The sequence below is a fragment of the Larus michahellis genome, chromosome 11 (assembly GCF_964199755.1).
Source record: "Larus michahellis chromosome 11, bLarMic1.1, whole genome shotgun sequence".
NCBI classification, from domain to species: domain Eukaryota; kingdom Metazoa; phylum Chordata; class Aves; order Charadriiformes; family Laridae; genus Larus; species Larus michahellis.
The window spans coordinates 4939106-4962902 of record NC_133906.1 but is presented as its reverse complement, the minus strand read 5'-3'; the positions used below and the strand labels follow the sequence as shown (position 1 = coordinate 4962902).

The 23797-nt window shown below is 36.7% G+C and overlaps 2 protein-coding genes across 2 annotated transcripts in view; one reads left to right on the top strand and one right to left on the bottom strand.

Annotated features, from left to right (window-relative positions):
• The window catches only part of DOCK2 (dedicator of cytokinesis 2), a 196222-nt gene that overhangs the window by 70502 nt on the left and 101923 nt on the right, over nucleotides 1-23797 (top strand). Inside the window, exon 27 of the mRNA XM_074603976.1 lies at nucleotides 6383-6478. Within this exon, the coding sequence (XP_074460077.1) occupies nucleotides 6383-6478 (96 nt within the window). The remainder of the gene's footprint in view (nucleotides 1-6382; nucleotides 6479-23797) is intronic.
• On the bottom strand, nucleotides 14116-22807 carry INSYN2B (inhibitory synaptic factor family member 2B). Its single transcript, XM_074604303.1, has 3 exons — nucleotides 21319-22807; nucleotides 18023-18097; nucleotides 14116-14302 (listed from the first exon to the last, which is right to left on the bottom strand). Exons 1-3 carry the CDS (start codon nucleotides 22695-22697, stop codon nucleotides 14116-14118), a joined length of 1641 nt encoding a protein of 546 aa, XP_074460404.1. The 5' UTR covers nucleotides 22698-22807.

Here is a 23797-nt window from a genome sequence, read left to right as displayed (position 1 = left end):
CATAGCTTGAGAGATGCTGTGCTTTCAGCACCTGTGAAATACAGTTGAAGCTCAGAACTGCAAGTCAATCACTGACGAAGGTCGTAGTGAAGTCTGTGACTTTTTGTTTCTGTTTTAATTAAGAACGCTTTGCTTTTACCTCTTTACAACAACTTTGATGCGTGCAATCTGACAGCCCTTCATAAGGTGACTTTGTCTCTAATCTGACATATATTCTATAGTTTAATATGTACTGTATCAGAACAAGTTTTTATTTATTGTGCTTACACGATTAAATGTAATGGTAAACTTTCTCTTGGAACCTAAAATCTTAGTTGAGACTACAAATGGAAGTGAGATGTCTAATATTTTCCTGTTCTGTGCAGAAAGTCAATAATTAGTAGCAGCTGCATTTTAAGCTGTTGATTATATTAGTAAACAAGTCTGGAAGCATTTTAGAATTGTAAGGAAATTTGTAAAGCATTTCCCTAACTTATGGCAGATCTTAAGACTTTAGCAAAAGAGAATTTCAAAGGAATTTAGTCAGGGAACCTGCATGTTCTTTTAGGGCCAGTTATCTTAAGTTCTGCAGACAATTTTCAGTCAGAACAAGGCATGATTATGAACTATGTGATTTAAAAAGAATAAACATCTTTGTCCTTTTATGTGTGCTCTTTTTTATGTGCATGTCAGAGGGGGAATGCAAAGTTATAGAACTGAATGCATAAGAGAGTGAGCATACCGAATCTGGTTGGTACAGAGTTCATTTTCTTCGTGGCAGCCCATATGGTGCCGTGTTTTAGGTTTGTGACTGAAACAGTGTTGATAATGCACCAATGAAAATTTTGTTCATTGCTGATCAGTGCTTGCACAGTGTCAAGACCTTCTCAGTTTCTCACTCTGCCCCACGCCGGGGAGTGTGCTAGAGTCGGGCAAGAGTTTGGGAGGGGACACAGCTGGGACAGCTGAAATTAGTTGACCAAAGAGGTATCTCCAATTGGATATCTCAAGCATGGGTTGTGTAATATTATAATTGTGAAGGAGCCATTCAGTTAGTCCACGTTTGTCACTGTCCAAATAAACGAGCTCTCTGTCATATTCTGAAGTGGATGACTGACTCTGAGACAACGTGTTTACTCTAATTTTTGTCTCAACCCTGTAGAAGTTTAAATAGAACATGAAATCTAAATCAACCACTAACTGCTATTACCCTGCACGGATATTTTTAAAGAGAGTGAAATTTCGTTTGGTTTAGTTTTTCTATTAACTAGTTTGTGTGTACCGGTGTGTGCCATCCATCCCATCAATGAATCTGAAGGCATTTGAGTTCTGTGAGAGAGCTTCCTGCTGCTGACCTGCAGACCTCGTATGAGCTGTTTCATGCCTTGATCACCTAGCAAATCCTTTTCAACAGTGAAAGCAAGTGTACATTTTTGACCATATTCCGTTACACGGAATAATACAATTAATGTTTTCCAGGGGAGCATTTATATATGGTATAAATTGTTAATTTAGCTTCTGAAAAGTCTTATGCTTAACCAAATGGACTGCGGTGAAATGATGGGTTTTCCAGGTTTCACTAAAAACCATGTCACCCTTGTGAAGTGAAATATGATCTAAGAAAATGCATGTTACAATGGGTTGCTAGACTGTCTTCTGAAGCTAGAAAATCTTAGTTAAAATAAAGCTGAAATCTTGTGTCTAGGCAATGCGTGAAAATTATTTTTAGTTAACAATTACAATATTGAATGCCTAATTGTTTTGTAGATTATCAAGAAGAAAGCTAGTCCTAGTTTCATAAACAAACCGTTTAAATTAATTTCTTAAAATTTCTCTGAAAATTCAGAGGCTTAGCAGAAAATAACCTTTGCATGGTTGAGCGTGTGTGTTATTTGTTCCAGGAAGCATGTGTTACGTGCTACTTATGAATTCAGAGTAGAGCTCAACTTTAATTTTTGGAGTCATGGTTTAAATGTCTTCTGAACTTTTATTTAATAATGGTGTACCATGTCCTGAAATGTGGAAGGAAGTGAAGTTAGGTAAGAAGAGCCCTTCTCTTTGAATTTAAAAAAAAAAAAAAAAGGGGGGGGGGGGGGCAAACTAAGGAACAAGTGACTTCCCTGTGCCTGAGGAAAGTCTGCAAAGATGCTACTATGTAGTTTACAATTTTTGGCTCTTAATTTTTTTTTAATATAGTGGTAATCAATATTATAAGAACAGCTATGATTAATGAACATATCTTGAATTGTAACAGAGGCCAAATCATAGAATATTTCTTGCAGTACCACAGCTAACAGTTCTAGCTGAGCTGCCAGTTTTTTATCTCTACGTTGGCTATGGCAGCTGCATGGACAGAGTTCTAACCAGAAAAGCTGTTTAAGTGGTGCAGTTCTTGGAGTGAGACATAGTATCTTTTCCCTGGGTGAAAAGAAAATACTCTGTGCAAACTACATGCTGTGAGTTTTAGTGCTTTTAAAGACTATTGTTGGAAGGTAGCCACTGTTACAGCAGGTGGCTTTGCATACTTTTAAACGAATATTAAGAAGTATCAGGAAAAAAAAATCTATACCATGCTTGCTTTGTTTCATGTGGCTTCCTCTGTAATGGTGTAGGGTTTTTTTGTTTGGTTTGGTTTTTTTGCTAATGCAGACATTACCAAAACATCCTACACAGTCAAGGCAAGCAATGTGTTACAACAGGAGCGTACCATTAGACTTACATGGCTCGTTATGGGGCTTCTGATACGTGTCATACATGGCTTGGGGAGCTTACATGGAATAAGATATGGTCTGATACTGTGGTTCAGACTATGCATTATGCATATGGCTCAGCTTTCTGAAGACAAACAGATTAGAAACATGCTGGGGGACATTATATTTCTGTGACACAAACATTGATCAAGAAGCTAATGTCTTCATTTCTAGCACTGTCAAGGAGCTTCTGGTTTATCTCTGTCAAGGAGCTTCTAGTTTGTATGCAACAAAACCGCAGGGAAGCAGCACGTGGTGAATAGAAGGGATCAAGGATTTCTCTCACAATTGTTCCGAACCGAATTGCTGATATAGGCATAGCCATATAATTTTCAAGGATTCAATTTATGCTTAAGATAAAGGCATACGTAATTGGTGTATTTAATTTTTGTAGTTATGGCAAGGAAGTTGTTATACAAATAATGCAGTTTCTCAATTTGAAGCTTGTATTTTCCAATTGATAAATAATAAGAAATGAAAAATTCTGCGACAAGGTGTGTAATTGTATAAAGCTATTGTACTCCAGGTTGCTTTACCTTTCCTCTACTGCTGTGTTAACTGGTAGCTTGATAAAATTATGCATTTCATGGCAGGTGGCTTGCCATAGGGCCTCTGCTGTCCTAGGATTCATTCTTTCAACAGCTGAGAATGTTTGTTTGAAACAAAATGCTGAATTTTGACTGATATCTCAACATGTAAGTGTATCAAACGTTCTACACTTAAAAGCAAACACTGAAATTATTTCATAAATGCAATACTCTGGAATAAGAGATGAAAAACTGCTTTTGGGCAGAAGTGCACAATCATAAAATACACTGCTATAATCAAAGTTCGAGAAGAATATACAAAAATGATTTGAAAACAAAATAGAAAAGCTGTGTAGACGTCTGTAAATAAAGCAGTGTTCATCAAGAGTATACTCCGAAGATGTATCAAAAACTTACCCAGAATGCAGTTTAGATAAAGCTAATTATTTCCTGAAAGTTAGGTTTGATGTTATAGTGATGCTAATGAATATGGAAAGCGTTCAAGTTCAAAGAACAAATAGGATGCCTTTCACAGAAACACAAAATCCTCCTGAAAAAAGCAAGCATCTGTAGGATGCAGATGGTTTTCACTGTAAGGTTACCAAACAATTCCATGTCTGTGCACTCAATATTGCTGTTTCTTCCATTTTTCATTGTGTAAGCTGTATTTGTTAAGTAGAGAATGTCTAAACTCTGAAAAAGACGATACTTGAATGGAATATATTTTTTTCAGTAGTTTTCACTAGCGCTTCTAGTAGAAGAGTAGGACTTGAAAACATGTTGCATTTTAGGTCCTGAAGGCAGTGGATTAGAGATAGCTCTTCTATATATTTTCTAGTCCAGGAAATCATGCAATTTCAAGCACCTTGGTGGTATTTTTGTTTCCTATGGTTGGCTCATCTTTTTTGACATCCTTTGTCCCCTCTTCCTCACACTGTCAACATCTGTCTGCTTGTTTTTCCTTTCTCTGGCTCCTTGTGAGATGCCGTCCCTCTCTATTTCTTTCCCATTATGCTCTGCGCCTTGTTCTGAGTTTCAAGCGGGGAGCAGTAACTATTGTATCATATGGTGAAACAGTAGCGAAGAATCTGTGATCCAGGTAAATACATCTGTAGTGCATTAGTACAGTCTTGGAAAGAGAAATACTTGAGATGGTAAGAGTGGCTTGTGTAGCCTCTTAGTCCGGTAAAATTTATACTGTTTTACAAAGAATGTTTCAAGTAATGTCTTGCTTTCTAGCTGTATAATAAAACACTCTAAAAATGGAAAGCTTGTGAAGATACCCTGGTGCCAAGGGCCACCCCTGTTCAACAACCCAGTGGCAAAGCTGGATTTTCTTTTTTCTACTATGAGTTCAGCTGTGCCGATACGTTCCTTAGGAGGACTAAGATATGCTGCTGCTGCAGCAGAGAGGCCAAAAGATTCTGCTTGTTGCTCTTTGAATGTAAAGTGTCTCTCTGATTGTGATGAACGGAAGGTGTCTTTCTGACTGAAACTTTGCATAAGCCTGAAGAATTTGCTTTGCTGTATGACAAAGTGTGGTTATGTTTTACTGGAACAAAGCGCAATTTTAAGTCAGAGGCTTTTCAGGTGATTTAAAAAAAAAAAAAGGAAAAAATAGGGACAAGAAGAGCATTTGCTTAATTATTAAAGTTAATATGGGGAGAGATGCACTGCAGATTTTTATTTTTAATTTCACTGTTACTTCGAGTGCATTTAAAATACAAAGCCGATGCACTGTATGGTTTACGTGTTGTTTGATTGGCATAAATCTTAAAGCTCACAGTATGCATACTGGGAGTGGAGGAGATGGAAGAGAAGGCAGCTTTGTGAAAGCACTCCAACAAATGTGTCTTCTCGGCAGCAACTGTCAGGTGTAGCATTTTTATAAACATGGAATTGTACCAGAGAAATCGAAATTAAAAAAAAGAAAACACAAACCTCAAACAAATTATTCTGTGAATACATTGTTCATTTATAGAATATAGTAACTTGAAATTCTGTGACAGGTGAGAAGATAATTTAAGCTTGCATGTGTCCTCGTTGAAGGATACAATGAGACTAAATGGTAATAGTAAATAAATGGCTAGATGTGAGGAAGGTCTCTATTGCGAGGGATGCTGGCCTGATCCAGGTTAAACAGGAGAAAGAAAGGAGACAGTGTTGGATGTCTCAGAGGAAAAACAGAGTCAGAAGCAGTTTCTCCTGGGCTGGTATTGGAGCTCAGCCACCTAAAATATTGTAAGAAACCACCATGGCTTCTGTGATTGTGGTCGTCTTTCCATACTATGTGTGACGTCGAAGAGGTGCCTCGTTGGTGTAAGTTTTTTTTTTTTCCTGTTAGAAATTTTCTTATTAGAAACTTTTTCTTTCATTGATTGTTTCATGCTAGTTTCCAAAGTTGTTTAGTGATCAAAATAAGGTCAGTGAAATTGGTGAATATAAGGTTTATAACCCCCTGCTCAGTGTTGTAAAATAAATCAGATGTCCTTTTGCAGGCAACGTGCCGGAGGTGCTTATCGTTTGGTGTGAGTTGGTGAATATTTGCCATTGGGCTGCAAAGATTACTCTCAAAACTTGTTGCTGACAGGAGATGGGTCTCTAGTGCAGTCCCAGGCAGCCAGACTGACTGTTACTTTGGCAATGGGGCCAAAGAGTAGACCATCTTCAGTTTGTTCCCTCTCAGAGCTGACAACTGAAATGAAGATGACTTTCTCCTTTAATAATATATACTTTGTGACTGCAAGCTAAGAATATTACTGAGCTCCAGACTACCCTGAGAACCATGATACAATCGCCTCAATTATCTGTTGCCAGGGTGTTGCTATTAAGTTATAGGCTACTCAGTTAGTTACCAGGAAAACAGGAGTCCCTTGAGTGAGGGATGGGAAGTGACTATTTGAAACAAAAAACGGTTATGGGATAGAAAGAGCTAAAATTGGACTGTGCCACTTGAGATGAATATTCCACTGAAGTTGCTGGGACTAAGGAGCAGTGTGAGCAAGGAGAATTAGTGTTCTTTCAATAGGGTAGTTATATTATACAGCTTAAACTGTCAACATGGAGCATTTCTTTCTTTTACAAGACATACAGATTGAATACCAAAACTTTTTTTTTCTTTTACAGGCATCAACTTATCACCATATTCAAGAAATAATGGTACAGTTATTACGCACCGTGAACCGAACTGTTATTACAATGGGACGAGATGATCCCTTAATTGTGAGTAATATTTTAATGTATTTTAATGCTTTGAAAGTAATTTTATGGTTATGTGGAAAAATGCAAATACAGTATTTGTGGAGTCCTTGGTTGTGGACTTCTTTAGACTTAAAATAAAAGGTCTAAAGCTTTACTCTTTTTTTTTTTCATTCATCTGTGCCACTGTAGTGTCTTTTGAAGTGTACTTGAATACTGTGAGATGTGTGCATTCTTTCAAAAACCAAATATTAAATATAAAGTTAATTGTTTCCAAACAGAAGAATATTTTACAAACTTGCATAAAGGGCACACTTTAACACATTGAAAATAGTGTTTCTACTAATCTAAAGTGGAAGTTTCTGAGTAAAATTTAAAAAAAAAAGCTATTCTGAATAGCTTATATAAATAATTGGTGGATGCTCTGTTTCCCTCAGTTTTGCCACATGCTTTACTTTTTGGTGGGTTAGATTTGCTATGGAACAGCCAGGAACAGTTCCTGGCTCTGTTTCTGGAGGTGGAAGATGATGCCCTCTGTGCACAGGGAAAATACCTGGGGATGCGCTGGCACAGAGCGCTCCCCTGGGATTGCTGTGGAGATTCCATTGTTTGAGAGTTACATTCAAGGACAGATTCTGCAATTTATTCACGTTTAAGTACATACCTCATGGGTACTCCCCCTGATTTAGATTATTTGTGAGAATGCGAGTGAGTTGTGTTCAGCAGGAGTTATGGAACTTGCCCTTCAGACTGTGCGCTTAAGATGTATGTTAATTGTTAGTTTTTAGAGATTTACATTATTCTGCAAAATCATGAGCAGCATTTACTTGATGGTGTTGGCCATGAGCGGTAGATTGCTTGTCTCCTAAAATGTACTTTTGTTTCTTTGTTCATTTCTGTTGGAAAATCAAAATAACAGTTTTAGATCCTTGCCAGTCAGAGCATGTGTGGCTCCTAATAATTGAGTTCTTCAGAGGAGGTATTTGCCACTGGTTCCTTCAAACTCCCTGGTGGTACATCTGCAGGTTTCAGAAATCATATCGTTAGCTGATCATCAGCACTGCAGTCTGCTGCTGTTCTGTGTGTAACCCTCTGGCGTGTAGGCATGGTCGTGACAGGAAGAGGTTTTGAAGGAAGATGCAGGGAACTCGCTTTACAGTGTCTGAAAACGTTTTCTGTACTTGCAAAGAAAGCATCATATGAGTGTCATGGATGATGTAATCAATCTATTAAAGACTGTGTCTGGATACCATAAACAGTCAACGAAGAAGCAAAATGAAACTGTAGTAAAACTGCAAATAAGGATCCTTATCATTAGGAAACATTAAGAAATCATTAGGAAACAAGCTGGTTACAGTCAATTGAAATGGCTTGGAAAATCTGTTTGTTTTTCTGGTTTTTTTTTTTCTTCCCTCTCGTCTACTGTAATTTGTTCAACTGTTCTTACCTAAAAATATAAAATCCGGTGTGAATTTTGAAATCCAGATGTCCAAATGCTAATAATGCTCATAAGCAGCTATGCATATGTGTATATTGGGCATTTTAGAGGTTCTTCAAAGCAGAATTACAATAAATTACAAAGAGTTTTCTAGAGCTGAGGCAAGATCTCTCAACAGAATAAGCTTTTACATGTGAAGAAATTGTTTGTAATGAACTAAAATAGTCTTTTGCATTCAGAAAGAACAGGCAAAATGAGCTCGTTACGTGCTCTGTGTACTGCCTTCAGTTCACTCAGTTAATTTGCAGGTTTGCTTTAAGAGCTCTTGAGGGGGCCAAACTTGTTGAAAGCCTGAATGGCTTAATCTTTTAAAAATGAGGTAGATAGTCAGGAATTGTGGCCTTCTGCAGAATGCTTAGGTGAGCTAAAGTTGCTACAAGTATGGTGAACGCTGCAAATACAGGTGGGACACACGGAATAGCTGCAGTCAGACTGTGTAGCTTATGTATGGATATGAGTGACACTTCAAATTGCGCTACATCTGTTATTTACTTCCACAAGAACAGAAGGTTGCTATTTAGATTCTTAAATCTGTCACTATGTTTCTGAATATTGCAAGTATTTTTATTATCTTCTGTGTAATTTTCTAGAATTTGAAAATGATGTGAAAAACAATGCTAATACTATGGTTACAAAGCAATGGTTACAATTTACAAGACCTGTAATTCCTTGCAAGTTTAAATGTCTTGCACCTGATAAAGTACTGGATTTTATTTACCTTAATTTTTTTTTTGCTTTCTGGCAGGGCTAAGCAGGTTACTGTTCATATTCAGGTGTCCTTTTCATAATCTTCTTGCTTGTTGGCAGAGGAGGTGTTAAAAGGATTTTGAGTTACAGTTACCTTTATCTTTTCTTGCTACAAAGCCAGCTGAATCAATCTCAGGGAAGGTGCTGCCTTGTGCTCAGCTGGTAGCAGCATGCTGTGAGCTTTGTTCCTGTAATTACGGGAAACAGTCAGGCTAAGAAGGACATAATCCCTTCCGGAGAAGGTGTTGGTGGTGGAAAAGTAATTTGACTCTCTGCAACTACTGCAGAGAAGACTTACTTAAATGCCACTCTTGCCTTCATGATGGTGTTTTGGCAGTTGTGGGCTTTAACAGCTGCTTGGTTATTTTCACTGTTAGAAAAAAAAAAAAGCTTTGACTGTTCATAGTTGAAGTGCTTCTAAACCTGTCATAAAGAGTGACAAGTTTATTGTCTGAAATTGGCCATTCAGGCTTTATGTTGAATACTTTATGAAACTTAGACTTTTAGTTAAAGGGTTGTCATGATGCGGTGAAGTCCTACTACAGTAATTATAGAAGTAAAACGTATAGAAGAATCATGTAGAATACAGAAGTACTCGTTTTTGGTATTGGCTTGGTTAGGTAAACAAAAGTACCATAAATCCAGCATATGCACTTAAAGCTTTCCTTTGGTACTCCCAAACTTGATTTTGTTCACAATATCATTTTAGCATGATGAAGATAGTGTAGTCATGCTACACAGAAAAGTTTTTAGACAATATTTTTATAAAATAATGTACGAATAAGGAATTTGCTGAAAATAGTGTGCTCTGTTAACTAAAGCTACTCTAGATAGCATGCTTTTGCAAAAATCAATACTCTTTGGGGAAACAATGACCAGAGAAACCACTTTACAGAGCTGCTGTGGCTGGAGAATATTATATATTCAAATATACACATGGGCTAGATAAAAGTTACAGCTTTTTTTATTTAGTAATCAAATTGAAATCTTTTCTCTACATAGAAAAGCTGCAAATGATTCAGTGAAAGGCCTATTCATTCATTTCCCATTCAATTTCCTTTTCCAAAGAACAATTGTTCACTTCCTTTGTAATCTGTTGTTTGTTATTAATTGACTCCTGAAACCTGAGAAAAATATCTCATTTTATTGCAAAAGATAACATCACATTTAAAGAACCTAGAAATTTACAAAACATACATTAGATAATACATTTCATTAGGAAGTTGTTTTGAATCTAAGCTACCATAATTACGAAGTGTTATGATCTTTTTGAAAGAGCTATAGTGCACAAAACTATAAAAAGCCCCACATGAACTGCTGTTATGTGACCAAGAGAAATCAGTATTTTATTCATACATTCTGAATTTTTAAAGAGAGTTAGGTTTACTCCTTAAAACAGCAATTTCAAATACAGTAACTTTGGAATATGCCGTGTTCTGTGCAAGGTTTTATAAATAGCATATTATAGTTGTCATTTAAATAGGCTTTTCAGAGAAGCCTATGATATTTTGTATGTAAGTGCTGTCAGACAGCTGGGGGGTTGGGGGTTTTTGTTCTTGGTTTCTGGGGTTTTTGTGTTCTTGTTTTTTTTTTTTTAAATATTTTATTTAACAGCATGTTTGTATGGATTTCTAACATTTATTTCCTACTCTGGGAGCTGGCTTTAGCCATTACACCGTAATTTTCTAAATCAGAGAAATTTTTATAGGCGGCACTATTATCTTCTAACAATTTACCCATTTCTATTGCTTTTCCGGTCTTGACATCATAAATTGCATAATGTGTATCTGGTAATTCTTTTAGTTCCTATATGAACTAAAAAGTAATTACTAAAATATTTTAAAAATATTAATAAAAAAATGCAATGCTTACGCATTACATCTTCAAATACTTCAGATTCTCCAATTATGTGTTACAAAGCTATTAATTTTTAGTTATTTCGTGTTGCTAGGATATAAATTTCTGTGTTAAATATAAACAAAACATACAGCAACAAAGCAGTCTTACCCTCTTGCTGTGGCTGATGCATGCCATGACTGACACTTTTCCACTATTGCCTTTTAATGTAACAAATAGCCTTTTGCTCCAATGTTGCCTTTAGAATTTTATGTAGAAAGCCTATCGTGTGTGTTGTACTGGGGAGATGTCTGGGTATAACGTCTTGCATTTAGTAGGTGTGGTTTTGTTGTGAAACTGATGCTTATTCTTTTGTAGGAATGATTAACTTCTGGCATACTTCTACTTTATTTTCAGTTAAATTATTGCATGCTTTTGCTCATGGTAGTCTAAGCCTCTGCAAGAAGAATGAGGGAGTTCTGTCTGTGTTTCCAATAAGCCTTTTTTGTTTGAACGTTTACATATTTTAGAATTTGGCTGGCTGTTGCAACTTTGTTACTAATAGTAACTCAAAAAAAAATCTCCTTTGTTATACTGAAGTGGAGAACTCTAGGAGCAACCTTTCTGAAGGTCAGTGCTTTAGCAGCACTGTAATTTCATATTTTCTTTCAAGGAAAACAGATGTCTTGAAGGGAGTGAATTTTAAAACACCGACCAGAGGGTAGGCTGAAAGACAAGTGAATGTTCTTAAATTGCAGCACTGGGAGCTGAGAGTGAGTTGGCCTAGATACCTTCAGTGTTTCCCTGCTGCTGTGTGTGCATATGTTACAGTTTCATATCCATATTTGGATAACCTATACTTTACTCACTGAGAAAGAATTGAAAAACAACCGACTGAGGAATATGGAAAACAAAGGCTAATTTTGACTAGGAGATTTTGTCTACAGTTCTGAACTCCATCAAGATCAGACATTAAAACATAAAACTTGTAACGATTTAAATCAGTATATTTAAGGTTTTTAGGAGTATTGATGCTAGTTGAGGTCATAAGAAAGACTTAGAGCCTTGCTTACAACTGTCTTCGGTTGGACTTTCTTAAACTAAATAGAGTATTTCTGTTCTTGCATAGTTTTACTGGCTGCAGGAACTGATTGGTGCTTGAGGTGAACCAAAATACTGTGGTTTGTTTAAATTGAATAATCTGGGTCCTTTGAAAAGGTATTGCAGGCAATGTGTTCATTATGTTTGCAAAACCAGATGGCTTAAAATGAGCTTTTTTGTGGTTATTAAAAAAAAAAGACAAAAATACTGTTTTCATGTAATAACAAATTATTGAAAAGCAATTCATTACAGAAAAAAAATTACTGGTTTTGCTAGTGTTACACATGTTGGTATTGCTTATTTTTATACCTTTACCATGGGGGATACTGTATTAATCTTAAAATGTTTTTTCAATGCACAAGAAACATTTACACACTAGTAAATCCTTCATTATATCAATTATAGAGACTAATGCAAAGTAGGAATGCTGTTGGCATACCAGCATAAGCAGGATGAGTATTTGAGTGTAATATAATGGCGTGTTCTGATGTAATAATTCAATTCTTAACTTTGTTATACACTCAAATTATTATTGAAGAGCTTTTCTGTCTGACTAAAGGCATACTTTTTGCAAGTAAAAATTCTAAAATAGTGATAATTTTATGCATGTCATTTTGGTACTGGCTGAACTTAAGATGGAAACGTTTTTTAAAACTTTAAATCCTTTAAATAATTTAAGTCCTTTGACAAATTAAGCCCTGTCACATAGCATACTCTCTTCTAAATGAAGACTAGTTTTATCAAAAAAAATTAGTTCTTCCAGGCAAAATTCTTCTGTGCAAAATTGTTTTTAATGTGTTTTCAAATGTGTAATTACCCCTAAGAATTCAAGGAACACAGAAGTTTACAAAAAGTGTACAGACATTTGAAACTAACATTACACAATTAATACAATATGATTTAGAAAAATAGGATCCAGGGCTTAATCTATTGAATACCCTGGCACCATTTGAACTAATTAACCAGAGTCACCTCTAAGAAAAGGTCTGCAGTACATTCCACTAAACGTAAAATACATTAATTGAGCTTTACAGTGTGCCCTTTAAACTTGCTTTGGAAAACCTTTTCCTCTCTGCCCCCCATATGAAAGGTGACCACGTTTTCATGAGTGAAATAATAGTATCATCAACCCCAAATTAGGTTACATTGGCAGACCCTGTGCTAGCTGGTAACTTGACTGTTTTTGAAGGAAAGAAATAACTGTGTTGACATGTGATAAAATCTTTTCAGCATATATATTTTTTATATAATACAGATAAGGTCATTAAATATTATTTTTTATGATCAATTTTGTATCATGTGTCAACTTACTTAAACCTTAAGGCCAGAAATCCACATCTTGGGATATTTTGGTGTATTGATACAGGTCTTAAATGGACAAATTGGGCAAGTGTTTTAGCAAGACAGTAGCCAAAGTGTGTTTTCCCTTCTATTCAGCAATTGCATGATGACATCTGAGGCGTTGTCTAGTTTTCGGCTCCCAGGTAGATGAAAGACATCAGCTCCCTGGAGGGAGACCACCAAGACGACTGTGGGCTGCAGCACGTAACATGTGAAGAGAGGTGGTGAAAAGTGGATTTGTTCAGTCTTTAAGAAGTGAAGGCTTAGGAGAGAAGTCTTATTATCTGTCTAATTCTTCTTGAAGGCGTGTTTGGATAGGGTAAGATGTAATGGACACAAGTTAGAACACAGGGAATTCAGGTCAGATGTTAAGAAAAAATTTGGAACAACTTGCCCCAAGGGGTTATGGATTCTTGTCTTTGGACATACTCAACACTCAAATTCATGTAATTTGACCTTGCTTGAGTAGGGGATTAATACTAGAGTTACCAAGATATTCTCTTGTTCTATGATTTTATGTCTGAAACTTCTAAATGGTTGCTTTTTAAATTGAAACAGTAAAAGGACAGACTAAAACTTCACCTGAAATTACTTTTTTGTTGTTAAATGTAAGATGACAGCAACAAAAATATTTCAGTATGGATGTGAAATAATTATAACTGTCTCCTTTGAGGAGAGATTTGTTTGAACAATGTAGATTCCTCTAAATTTGTTCTTCATTTTGTCATCTGTTAGAAGATCAATGAAGTTCTTTCTTTTTAGTTCATGTTACATATAAATAGGAAATCAAGACTGTGCGACACCCTTAGCATTGTCTAGCATTCGTTTTTCAAGTAGAGATTTAAACCTCGATATTTTTGGAAAGTTGAAAAAAAACTCTTACAAAGCATATGAAAATGTCCTTGGAAAAAATGAGAAAGCTTCCTTTTGAAAGAAACAATTTCTTTTTGAAAATAGTATCTTCATGCGCCTTTAATCAGTGAGAAGACTTAAGTAAATTCAATTCTTTTGATTTTTCAGATACTCTAATTAATGTTCATTAGTTCTGCAATTTCGTAATAGCACCTTTTCAGGTGTGTACTTTTAAGCTTCTTTCTGTTCTAGCGTCTTTTGAAATGTAAAAGGCTCCAAAAGGAAGTCAAATCCACCAGAAGCATTTTCTTTTCACCTTTTTTGTTTTTCTTCTTAACTCCTTTTTCTCGGGAGCTGGATGATCAGATGGTAGCTTCTGAGGTGAAGCTGAAGCTGGATTTTGCTCTGCGTTATCCAGTGTTTTCAAAATCTGATGAAATCTTCCTTCTTGTTGTCTGAAGTCATATTCTACACTATGGAAAAATGAAGACATTTAAGCTAGTAAGTGAGACGTTCCCTCTTTAAAAAACATGTGGAATCATTAGAATAATTTGGCATGTTTTCAATATTGGAGCCTGGTTAAAACACAAGGTTATAAGATACTGCTTTTAAAAGAAGTTCATCTCTTCATATTTTCTGAGGGAAACCTTTTTCTTTATATGAGCTAAGAACTCCAGCGTTGCGCCCAGAACAATAGGACAAAAATTAAGGGAGAAAAATGAAAAGGTACTAGGATGACCTTTCGATGCATTTTATTCAGTCGTCAGATTTTAATACTGTAATCTAACTCAGCCATATGCTTGGCATGGAGTCAAAACTCTCCCATGCTTAACTGTTGAATGTGAATGTCTCCTGCTAGGAGACCTACTAGGACTGAAAATAAGTGAAATTAAGCCAATAGGTAAGTCTTTGAGATAAGTGGTATTAGTTAACAGGAAAGCAGAATGTAACTAATTTTCTTCATTGAAACCCATAATTATTATTGATGTCAAATGAGACCCAAGATGTTAATTAGATAAGAGCAGGTATGCGCACAGAAATAAGTGTAAGGTTCAAAAGAATCAATGTGGATTGTGATTATGCAGTCTGATGCAACCAGTACAGTTAAACAAAAACAAACGAAGAAAAACAAAATGAAAAAGATGAAGTGCTGTATGTTTTTTCTTTATTTCAACCATCTTTTCTGGACAGGTGAGTGGGAGTTGTATCAGCTGTATGTTGGCTGTGGAAGTTTTAGCAGGTGGAGGAGAGAGTAGAAAGGAGCTGGTTGCATTTTGCATAATGCAAGCTCTTTGGGAGGAAAAAGGCATCTTCAGAGGGATGTTGGGATGTCCCATTAAGGCCCTGAAACCAATTTGGGCACTGAGTAGAAGAAATCTGTAAAATTAGTAAATATACGTATCTTTAAACACTATTAATTCTAAGTATTTGTATATACATAGAAATCCATAAACGTTGTTGAATAATATGTTAAAATTAACTAGAAGCTTGTTTCCCTTACAATTAATATGTTTGGTTTTTTTAAAGAAATAACTCAGCTGGCAAAAACAAAGCAATAGGATTATTCTAATTTAGAAGAACTGGGGAGGGGTCTCTGGACAAGGAACAATACATAATAAATATAAAAGAAGAAAGTGATATAATGACTAATTTGTTCAGCGTCTCTTCAATTTTATTGGCTTATTGCTAAAACTGCAGCTTAATACTTTTCAGTAGTCCCAGATCATAAGTGCTGGAGAATGACATGTTCAGTTTATAGCATATGTAAGGATGGCATTTGCTCATGTTCCTTTTTTCTTCCTTTCTTCAAAGTTTCTAATTTAATATTGGAGAGATCATCTCTGGGGCCCTCAGCATAGGAAAGACATGGACCTGTTGGAGCGGGTCCAGAGAAGGCCACAAAAATGCTCAGAGGGCTGGAGCACCTCTGCTGTGAGGACAGGCTGAGAGAGCTGGGGTTCTTCAGCCTGGAGAAGAGAAAGCCCTGGGGAGACCTTACAGCAGCCTTCCAGTACTTAAAGGGGGCCCTACAGGAAAGAAGGGGACTGACTTTTTAGCAGGGCCTGCTGCAATAGGACAAGGTATAATGTTTTTAAACTAAAATAGGGAAGATTTAGGCTAGATACAAGGAAGAAATTTTTTGCGATGAGGGTGGTGAAACAGTGGCACAGGTTGCCCAGAGAGGTGGTGGATGCCCCATGCCTGGAAACATTCAAGGTGATGTTGGACGGGGCTCTGAGCAACCTGATCTAGTTGAAGATGTCCCTGCTTATTGCAGCGGCGTTGGACTAGATGACCTTTGAAGGTCCCTTCCAACCCAGACTATTTGATGATTCTATGATCTCTAGAGGCAAGAGGTCAGTTGCTACTTGCATTTGTTTATTATAATACAGTTGTCTTACAGAATCTAGATTGGGAAGTCCCCAGTCATGTCACATAACCCTGCTGGGTGGTTAATAAAGCTAAACTTACAGCCACTATATACCTGGTCCCTGTTAGACTGAAAAGCTCTTGATTACCTTAGCAATCAGTGTAATCCACACTTGGCTTGATATGAGATTAGGATATTGTTTGGCTCAGGGACTGCTTAAAATGTGCATGATAAAGATGGGTCAGTGACAGTAACCTAACGTTCTGTTTGTACACTGGTTGACTCACTGCCGAGATAGGTTCTTTAAGAGCAGGAGAACGGGGAGCAAGATGAAACACTAGATTCTATAACAGTGATGCTACGTTAGTGGGAAAAATACTTCCATGGATCTTTTAGGCTGCATAAAACACAAGAATTTCATGGGTTTGTCTAGAGCAAAAAGTGATAACAATTACTGCTTTCAGAGTTTTAGGAGATGTTTCAAATCAACTTCTCCTTCATTTTGCAGTGTAATGTCTAACTTCAGTACCTGATCTTCACAATATGTGACTGGCAAGTTCTTTCTCCACTGAGCTTTTTGAAAAAAAAACCAAACCAAAACAAAAAAAAACCAAAAAAACCCACCCCAAAACATTAAAACAGTACAGCACATCAGAATTGTGATGTGTATAGCAAGGAAAACAAGCATGCAATTCAAGTAATTAGCTCATCAGCTGCTATATGCAGCTTTTAAGCAAATGCCCCTAACAAAAAAGGAATGCAAAAAGATGGGATTAAAATAGCAGTATTAGAGTTTCTCCACTAGCTTGGGTTTGAATAAGTATTCTCTACCTCTCCAAATGAGGCCTAAGGTATCATTTTGGCCATGCACTCGTCTTCCTCTTCATTCTCTGAAGTCTGCAGTGTATGGCAGTACTGGGAAGGATCTGAAACGGCGAAGTGTGAGCTCCAGCTCTGATTATGCTGCATTTGTGCAATATGTTACTTAATGTGCTGTGGAGAGCCCTTATTACAGAATGAAATAACTGAAGATGTGTGTTTTCTGCCTCATAACTCAGGTTGCAAAGATTAGATAACGTGTTTATTGGTGGAAGCCCTGTAAAATCCTCTGCTGAGTGGACAAGCTGTGTGTGCAGTAGAACCAAGACTTTGTAGCTGCCAGCTTTTTGGTGGATGGCTGGCAAGCTGAAGACTCTTACAGTGTGTACAGAGATAGCATTTGAAACAAGAACAGCTTCCAGAACACAATACTACAGAGCTTTTGGTCATAAGAGTTTAACATAAACTGCAGTTTAAATTTGGAGAATTTGGAGTAACTTACACTGAAATTACATTCTCTCAAAATAATAACAAATAAATATTTACTGAAGTGAGAAGTGTGGGAGGTTTGTTTTTGTTTTGCAAGTAAACATGAACTGTAGCTATAGCTTACTGGCATTTGGAGAATTGAGTGTTTATCTTTTCCAAGATGTAAATTTATTACAGAAATCCTAGCTTTAAAAATTTAATACAAGAGGGAATTTCATCATGAGAAATGGCATAAAAGCTTTTCAAAGCATGCTAGTAATAATAATGCTGTGAAATGTTACTGGGAAACTTCTATTTGAATTCTCAGAAGTGCGATACCTCTTCCAGATAACACCAATATTAATTGTTTTCTACTGGGGAAAACAAACAAACCGCCTCACACATACCACTTGGTCTTTTGTTAAAAACTAGATTAATAATAATTGAGACCTTCCATAGCTGTGAGCAAGATGTTGCATTGTACATTTGTGAGAGAGATACAGACAATACAAAATTGGGTGAAGGAGTGAAGTACCTGTAAATGATACATGCGGTGTTCTGGCAGGTGCTGCAGTTGTTGAGGTCTTGCCCAGTGTGATAGAAGTTACGCCTGTAATAGACAGTAGTTCATGTAATGTTTATTTATAGATACTTTAACAGATCTTTGAATCTTTCATGAATAAAAGTAATTCTGTTCACCACTTCTGTTATCCTCACTAAAAGTTCCAGTGTCAAATTCTAAACTAGGGGGTTGCTTTAAAAAACCCCGACCCTATGTTGATTTCTGGTTTTGTCTTGCATCTTTCTCACTTCGTGCTGTTAAGATTCTGGTTGTTGGTTCTTGCATGAATCCTTCTTATGAAAACACTTAGACATGCGACTGACTGCTCCTTATAAACTCGCTTGAAAATATTTGAATATCCATGGTTTTTGGTCAATTAATCTGATGTCTACCTTTATGCTTTCCATTGTTTCCCTTTTCGTGTTTCCTCACTTGAGTGTAAGGAAGTCAGATTTGTACTACTGATAGTATACAAATATGGAGTATTGAGAAAACAAGAGTGAGTTTCATACTTAACACCAACTAGAGTTGAATCATTTTTATGATGGAGAGATCTGTAGTAGAAACAGTTTGAGGTCGGTGGCTCATTATGTTTGAAGGATGCATAACACTTATATTTAATGAGTTTTTTTTTAATTAGGGGAGTTTAGTTGGTACCACAATAATTTTCTGATTGCTTTTGGAATTGAAGAGGAGGTTCTTCATGTGCATTGTTTGTCACCTCCACAGTACCTGGAATGTTCAGTTTTACTGCTAGATGATTCTCGCAAGGGGGATTGAAGTTTATCATTCAATCTCAGTGTGAAACTTAAAGATATTTGGCAAAGTTTTTGTTTTCAACCATGTAGTAACTGAACAGAAATGCACTATAAATATTGCTGAATAATCTGACTGTGCTTCACTGCAAGTTACTCTTTGTAATGGTCAGATTTACAAATGTAATTGAAAGTTGTCCACTCTGTCATACATAACTACACCCAGGGGAGAAGGAGTGGGTATTTTTTCTGTAATATCCTAAAGATCCATAGTCAAGTGGTAGTTGTATGAAATATACCACAGCCAAGTGATTGCTCAAGCTTGACACACACTGGGGATTCCCTGCCCGCACCTTGGATCTTGCTTCTAAACCAAACTTTTGGGTTTTGGTGGCTTATAAATGTTTTTGCTTTTTGGTTATCAGTGTGTCCACCTGGATTTTGTCTGTTGTGCATAGGCTGTTACAAAGTTGGTGCTAGAAAATTGTCTGGGCTTTTCGGATAGAGAAAAATGACTAAGAGCAACCCTCTAAGAGAAGATAGTTGGAGATGAATTATATGGGGAAATTGTTATGTGGAATAAAAATTTATGTGGGCACAGGGGAAGCCAACAGAAGTATTTTCATGCTAACAGCCAGATGGACATTACTGGTTAATATTTCCAGATAAGAAAGGTAATCTGTGCAGAGTAAAATAACATTTTAATTTGATTCATATGATTTTATTTTATTTTTTTTAATGAGTATGAATTTGTATTTGGAGTGTGAGTTGGAGAATTATTCCTCAGAAATGCAAGAAGGTAATTTCAAGTCCCAGGTAAAATACTTGGAGGAACAAAGAATTCTTCAGAATAGATTTATTTTTCTCCAGAAGCTGTAAGAAAATTGGGCCGTATAGAATTGTGGCTTCAGTTGGTTATATCCTGACAGTTTTTGTGCAACCAGACAAACCTTTTCTGTTCACATGGGAGCAAGTGCAAAGACCTGGTGCTGAGTGATGGGAACAAGTCAGTGTCATGTTCTGGGCTATTTCTGTGAGACTGAACCTACACAAAAATCTCAGCGCAGCCGCCTCCTGGCGATGTTTGCAGTTTGTGGAAATGTGGAAGATTATCAAATTTATTCCTTAATTGTAGTCAGTAAATACTATTGATACACGTGGTCTGATTTTAAAATGAAGGATGCAGTTTTACACGCAAACCAGATGTGCGTAAATGATCATTCTGGATGCCTAAGCTAGCTGTGCTAAGTAGAAAACTAAACGTATGATAACATAGACTTTGTGGTGTTTTATCTTTAAAAAATAAAATGGAACCTTTATTCTCTTGATATTTAGAAAGATTTATTTGTCGTTTTTTTAAAGACAAAAATTATTTGTAAGATATACTACATTATCATAAAACAGAACAGAATGCTAGATGCATTTCCTGTAAGTAGCAGCTGCTGTTAATGGTTTGGAAAGCGTTATTAGGATATTCTAAAACCTGTTCTGAGCCTAGAAATATTTAAAATTCTATTTTAACCTTGTCCTACAAAAATGTCCAATCTTTAGACTTTAGTTGCATTTGTATTATTATTTTTAATAATAATAATGCATAAGTAAGTTGCATAAATAAATTACATAAATGATGCTTGCAGCCTTGGGTAATAGTCACTCTGAGAGAGTACTAAAAATAAATGCAGGTCATGCATTCTTATGGTAGTGCAGAAAGCAGTCATTTTAAACTCTGAGATTCCAAAGTGAGCTCTTGCTAACAGTCTTTACATGTTGTATGTTCATACATTTAATCCCTTTTAAGCACCTACCTCAACCTCCCATGAAATCTCCCTGACATACTGAAGCTCTTGAAGTTTACGGGCATTGTGCCTTTTCCTATTCTTCAGGCATTCCCTTTAGGCAGCTGTGTTGTTTGTGGTATCATGAAATGTAACTAGCAGTGTGCTCCCCAAATGTCTGCAGATGCTATGCTTTCGCCGCTAGTACTTTTGTTTGCCTGTGAAGGCAGTAGTAATTCATTGAACAGAAGCGTGGTTTTGCTGATATAAACTGTCTCAGCAATAGGACTGCTGTGGCACTAAATGCGTATCTGACCTTGCTAGTTGATAGTTGCTAGAGAGAGTTGGTTTGTCATAGATTTCTGTTGTTCTACGTTCGCACTTTAAACTGCTGGGTTTTATTGTTCAACTGCATAAAGACTTTAGCTAGATGGAGACTGCCAGCTCTCGGGTGTTGGTGGCTTTGTATCTGACACCATAAATCTAAATAAAAAAAAGAGGAGTTAATAAACTATGTCTCTCGCTGGATTTCGTAAAGGCAGTGTCAGCTAAAGCCAAGCTATAAAGAGACTTGCTTCTCTGCTGAGGCCGAAATACCAGAAAACCAGCATAAAATGCAGTTTTTGCAAACTCATCTTTAAATATCGCAGGAAAGATTTTTTTCAATAGCGAAGGTTAAAAGAATGCTAACATCTACTTTACACTTCTGATGAATTACTAATATTAAAATGCACCATACCCTTCACTGAGGGCTCTGGATTTTTCCAGGTCTTGGATTACATTCAAAAGGACTTTAATCTTCTCCTGGTTCGACTGCAAGGATTCCTCTACAGACTGCAGCCTGCCTTGTAGGGCACAGAGTTCGCCACGTGCCAAATGAATTTGATTTATTTCACTAATCTCTTTGTTGGTTTGTGGGTTTATTTCATTCCTTGGCAGATAAGACTTTATGTGAAATCCTTCGAAACAGCTGTTACACTGGGAAACATCTGACTGGGTAGAATTTTTCTCCATTTCAGTATTACATGACAGAATAGATTTTGACACGTTACTGTCGGTCAATGACATTATTGTGTGATCATCATTTGTTAATGTCACACAGCTGGAGTCTGTTTTGTGCTCTCCTGCCTGTTGATAGTCTCTGAGGAAACAAGGAGATGAACTGTGGTTTGATGGAGGTGATAATGGAGTAGTTTCCTTACTGCTTGCGGCTTTGCTGGCTACGAGCGGCTCGGAATCACTTTTATCTGCTTCACAAGAGTCAGAATGAGGATCACATTCCCTGCAGTTAGTAGAATTGCTTAGGCAAGGGTACGCCTTTTCAGAATTAGATGACAGAGTGCTGTTTTCATTATTTTCGTTGCTATTTATGACAGTAGAAGAACGCAGTGAATTACTTAAATTCGTGGCTGTGTCTGATGCATCCATGGAAACATTGCTGTGTTGTGGAAAACTCACGTGTATGTATTCAGGCACCTGTGTAGAAACAGTTGTCTTTGATGCTGAGACATCATCTGAGTGGATAGGTCCATTGCTTTGTGCTTTTGGTGATCTTTGACTTAACTGACTGTCCACCTCACTATTCCTAAATCCATCTTCCAAATCATTAGTTATTCTTAAATAACAGAGATCAGAAGACATAATGTCTTGTTCTGAAAGATTGCCATTTACTTGGATAGAATTTGCAGGCTCTGTTGGCATTTCTGTTAATGATTTGCTTACTGTCAGCTTTTTCTTTTTGAAAACCGGGAAGTGTTTCCTGAGGCTAGGAGATGTTTGTATGGCAATACTCCGAAGCCCCTTCTGAGCCCTTGGAAAAGATGGAGATTGATGTAGCAAAAAATCGTGATCCTTAAATATTTCCATTTTTCTGGTCGTGAATGCTATGTCTTGGGCAGGATTGGTATCCATTTCCGTCTTTGTGTTCACACCATCATCCTTGAATCGAACTTGCTGGGATTTGGTCCTGCGGTGGTGCGGCTGTCGCATAAAATCAGCTGAATCCAGACTGTTCCGTTTCAATAGCACTGGGCGCATTTTCATGTTTTGCTGGGCCATTGAATCGCAATTTAATGTCTGTAAGTAACGTGTTTCTTTGCGACCCATTTCATTTGTCATTTGAACCGTATATTAAGATTGTTCCCAAGATGCAAATGAATACCTTATTCCTGAAGAAGCTAAGCTTTTCATTCTTCTTGTTGTTACTATGTGTACTTTTAACTGACATGCTCTCTTTCAAATTTAATTGCTGATTAGACCAAACTCCAAGATAAAGAAATTAAATATCAAGCTTAAGGAAAGATTTCTTTTAGCTAGGGAATGCAGAAATCCTTGTGTTCTGAAGCTAATATGATCTTCTTACTACAAAATTGCCACAGGCCATTATGCTTACAGTTAACTAATTTAAAGGTGAGGTTGAGTCTGTGGCTTTCCTGATGGCTCTTATTTGACAGTCAGCGCTCCATTAGTGATCCGGGGTGTTTTCTGATGGACCGGTCACATCTGTTTTATTTGCATGTTGTCTAAACAGAAAGAGTAGTAACTTCTGGGGGCATTTTCATTTCTGATGCATAGCTTTACTGATGGAATATATCCATTAATACCAAGCTGAATTGCTTTCTTCAAAGAGAGTTTTTTTTCTTTAGCCATCTCTTTAATGTTGCAAATGAAACTAATCTTCCCAAACAGTTAAGCAAGATGTAACCGCTTCTGACCCACAAAAATCCAGCATCCAGTGGGTTTCAGTGAGAGACGTTATTGATGTGTAGTTGTTACTTCAGTTCATGCAAGCATGAGGCCAGTCGTATCCAAGGGACTGTTTCATTTGGGGAAGTTCTGTAAATACTTTGGCATCAGAAGAGTGGTCCAGGTGGAATAACCAGCAAATACGGCATAACAGGAAATGTTTCCTGAAAGTAAAAAGACAACAGTTGTAGATGAACACACTGCTAAACACTGTAATTTTCTGCCGCTGTCTCCTAATAACTTTTTGTCTCCAGTGGTTTTGTAGCTTTGAAAGTGAGATACTTGTACAGAAACTGAAAAATGATTTATAATTTTGAAGTGTCTAAAGTTTTCTTCATATGAAATACAACCCCGCCGAAATGGTTATAAAATACTCAGAGGAGTAGTTTTTTCTTTGTGATCAGTATTCATGTGCAGGCCTGAATCTGGTCCCAAATATAGAACTTAAAACTTACCCATTTTCAAATTTAAAG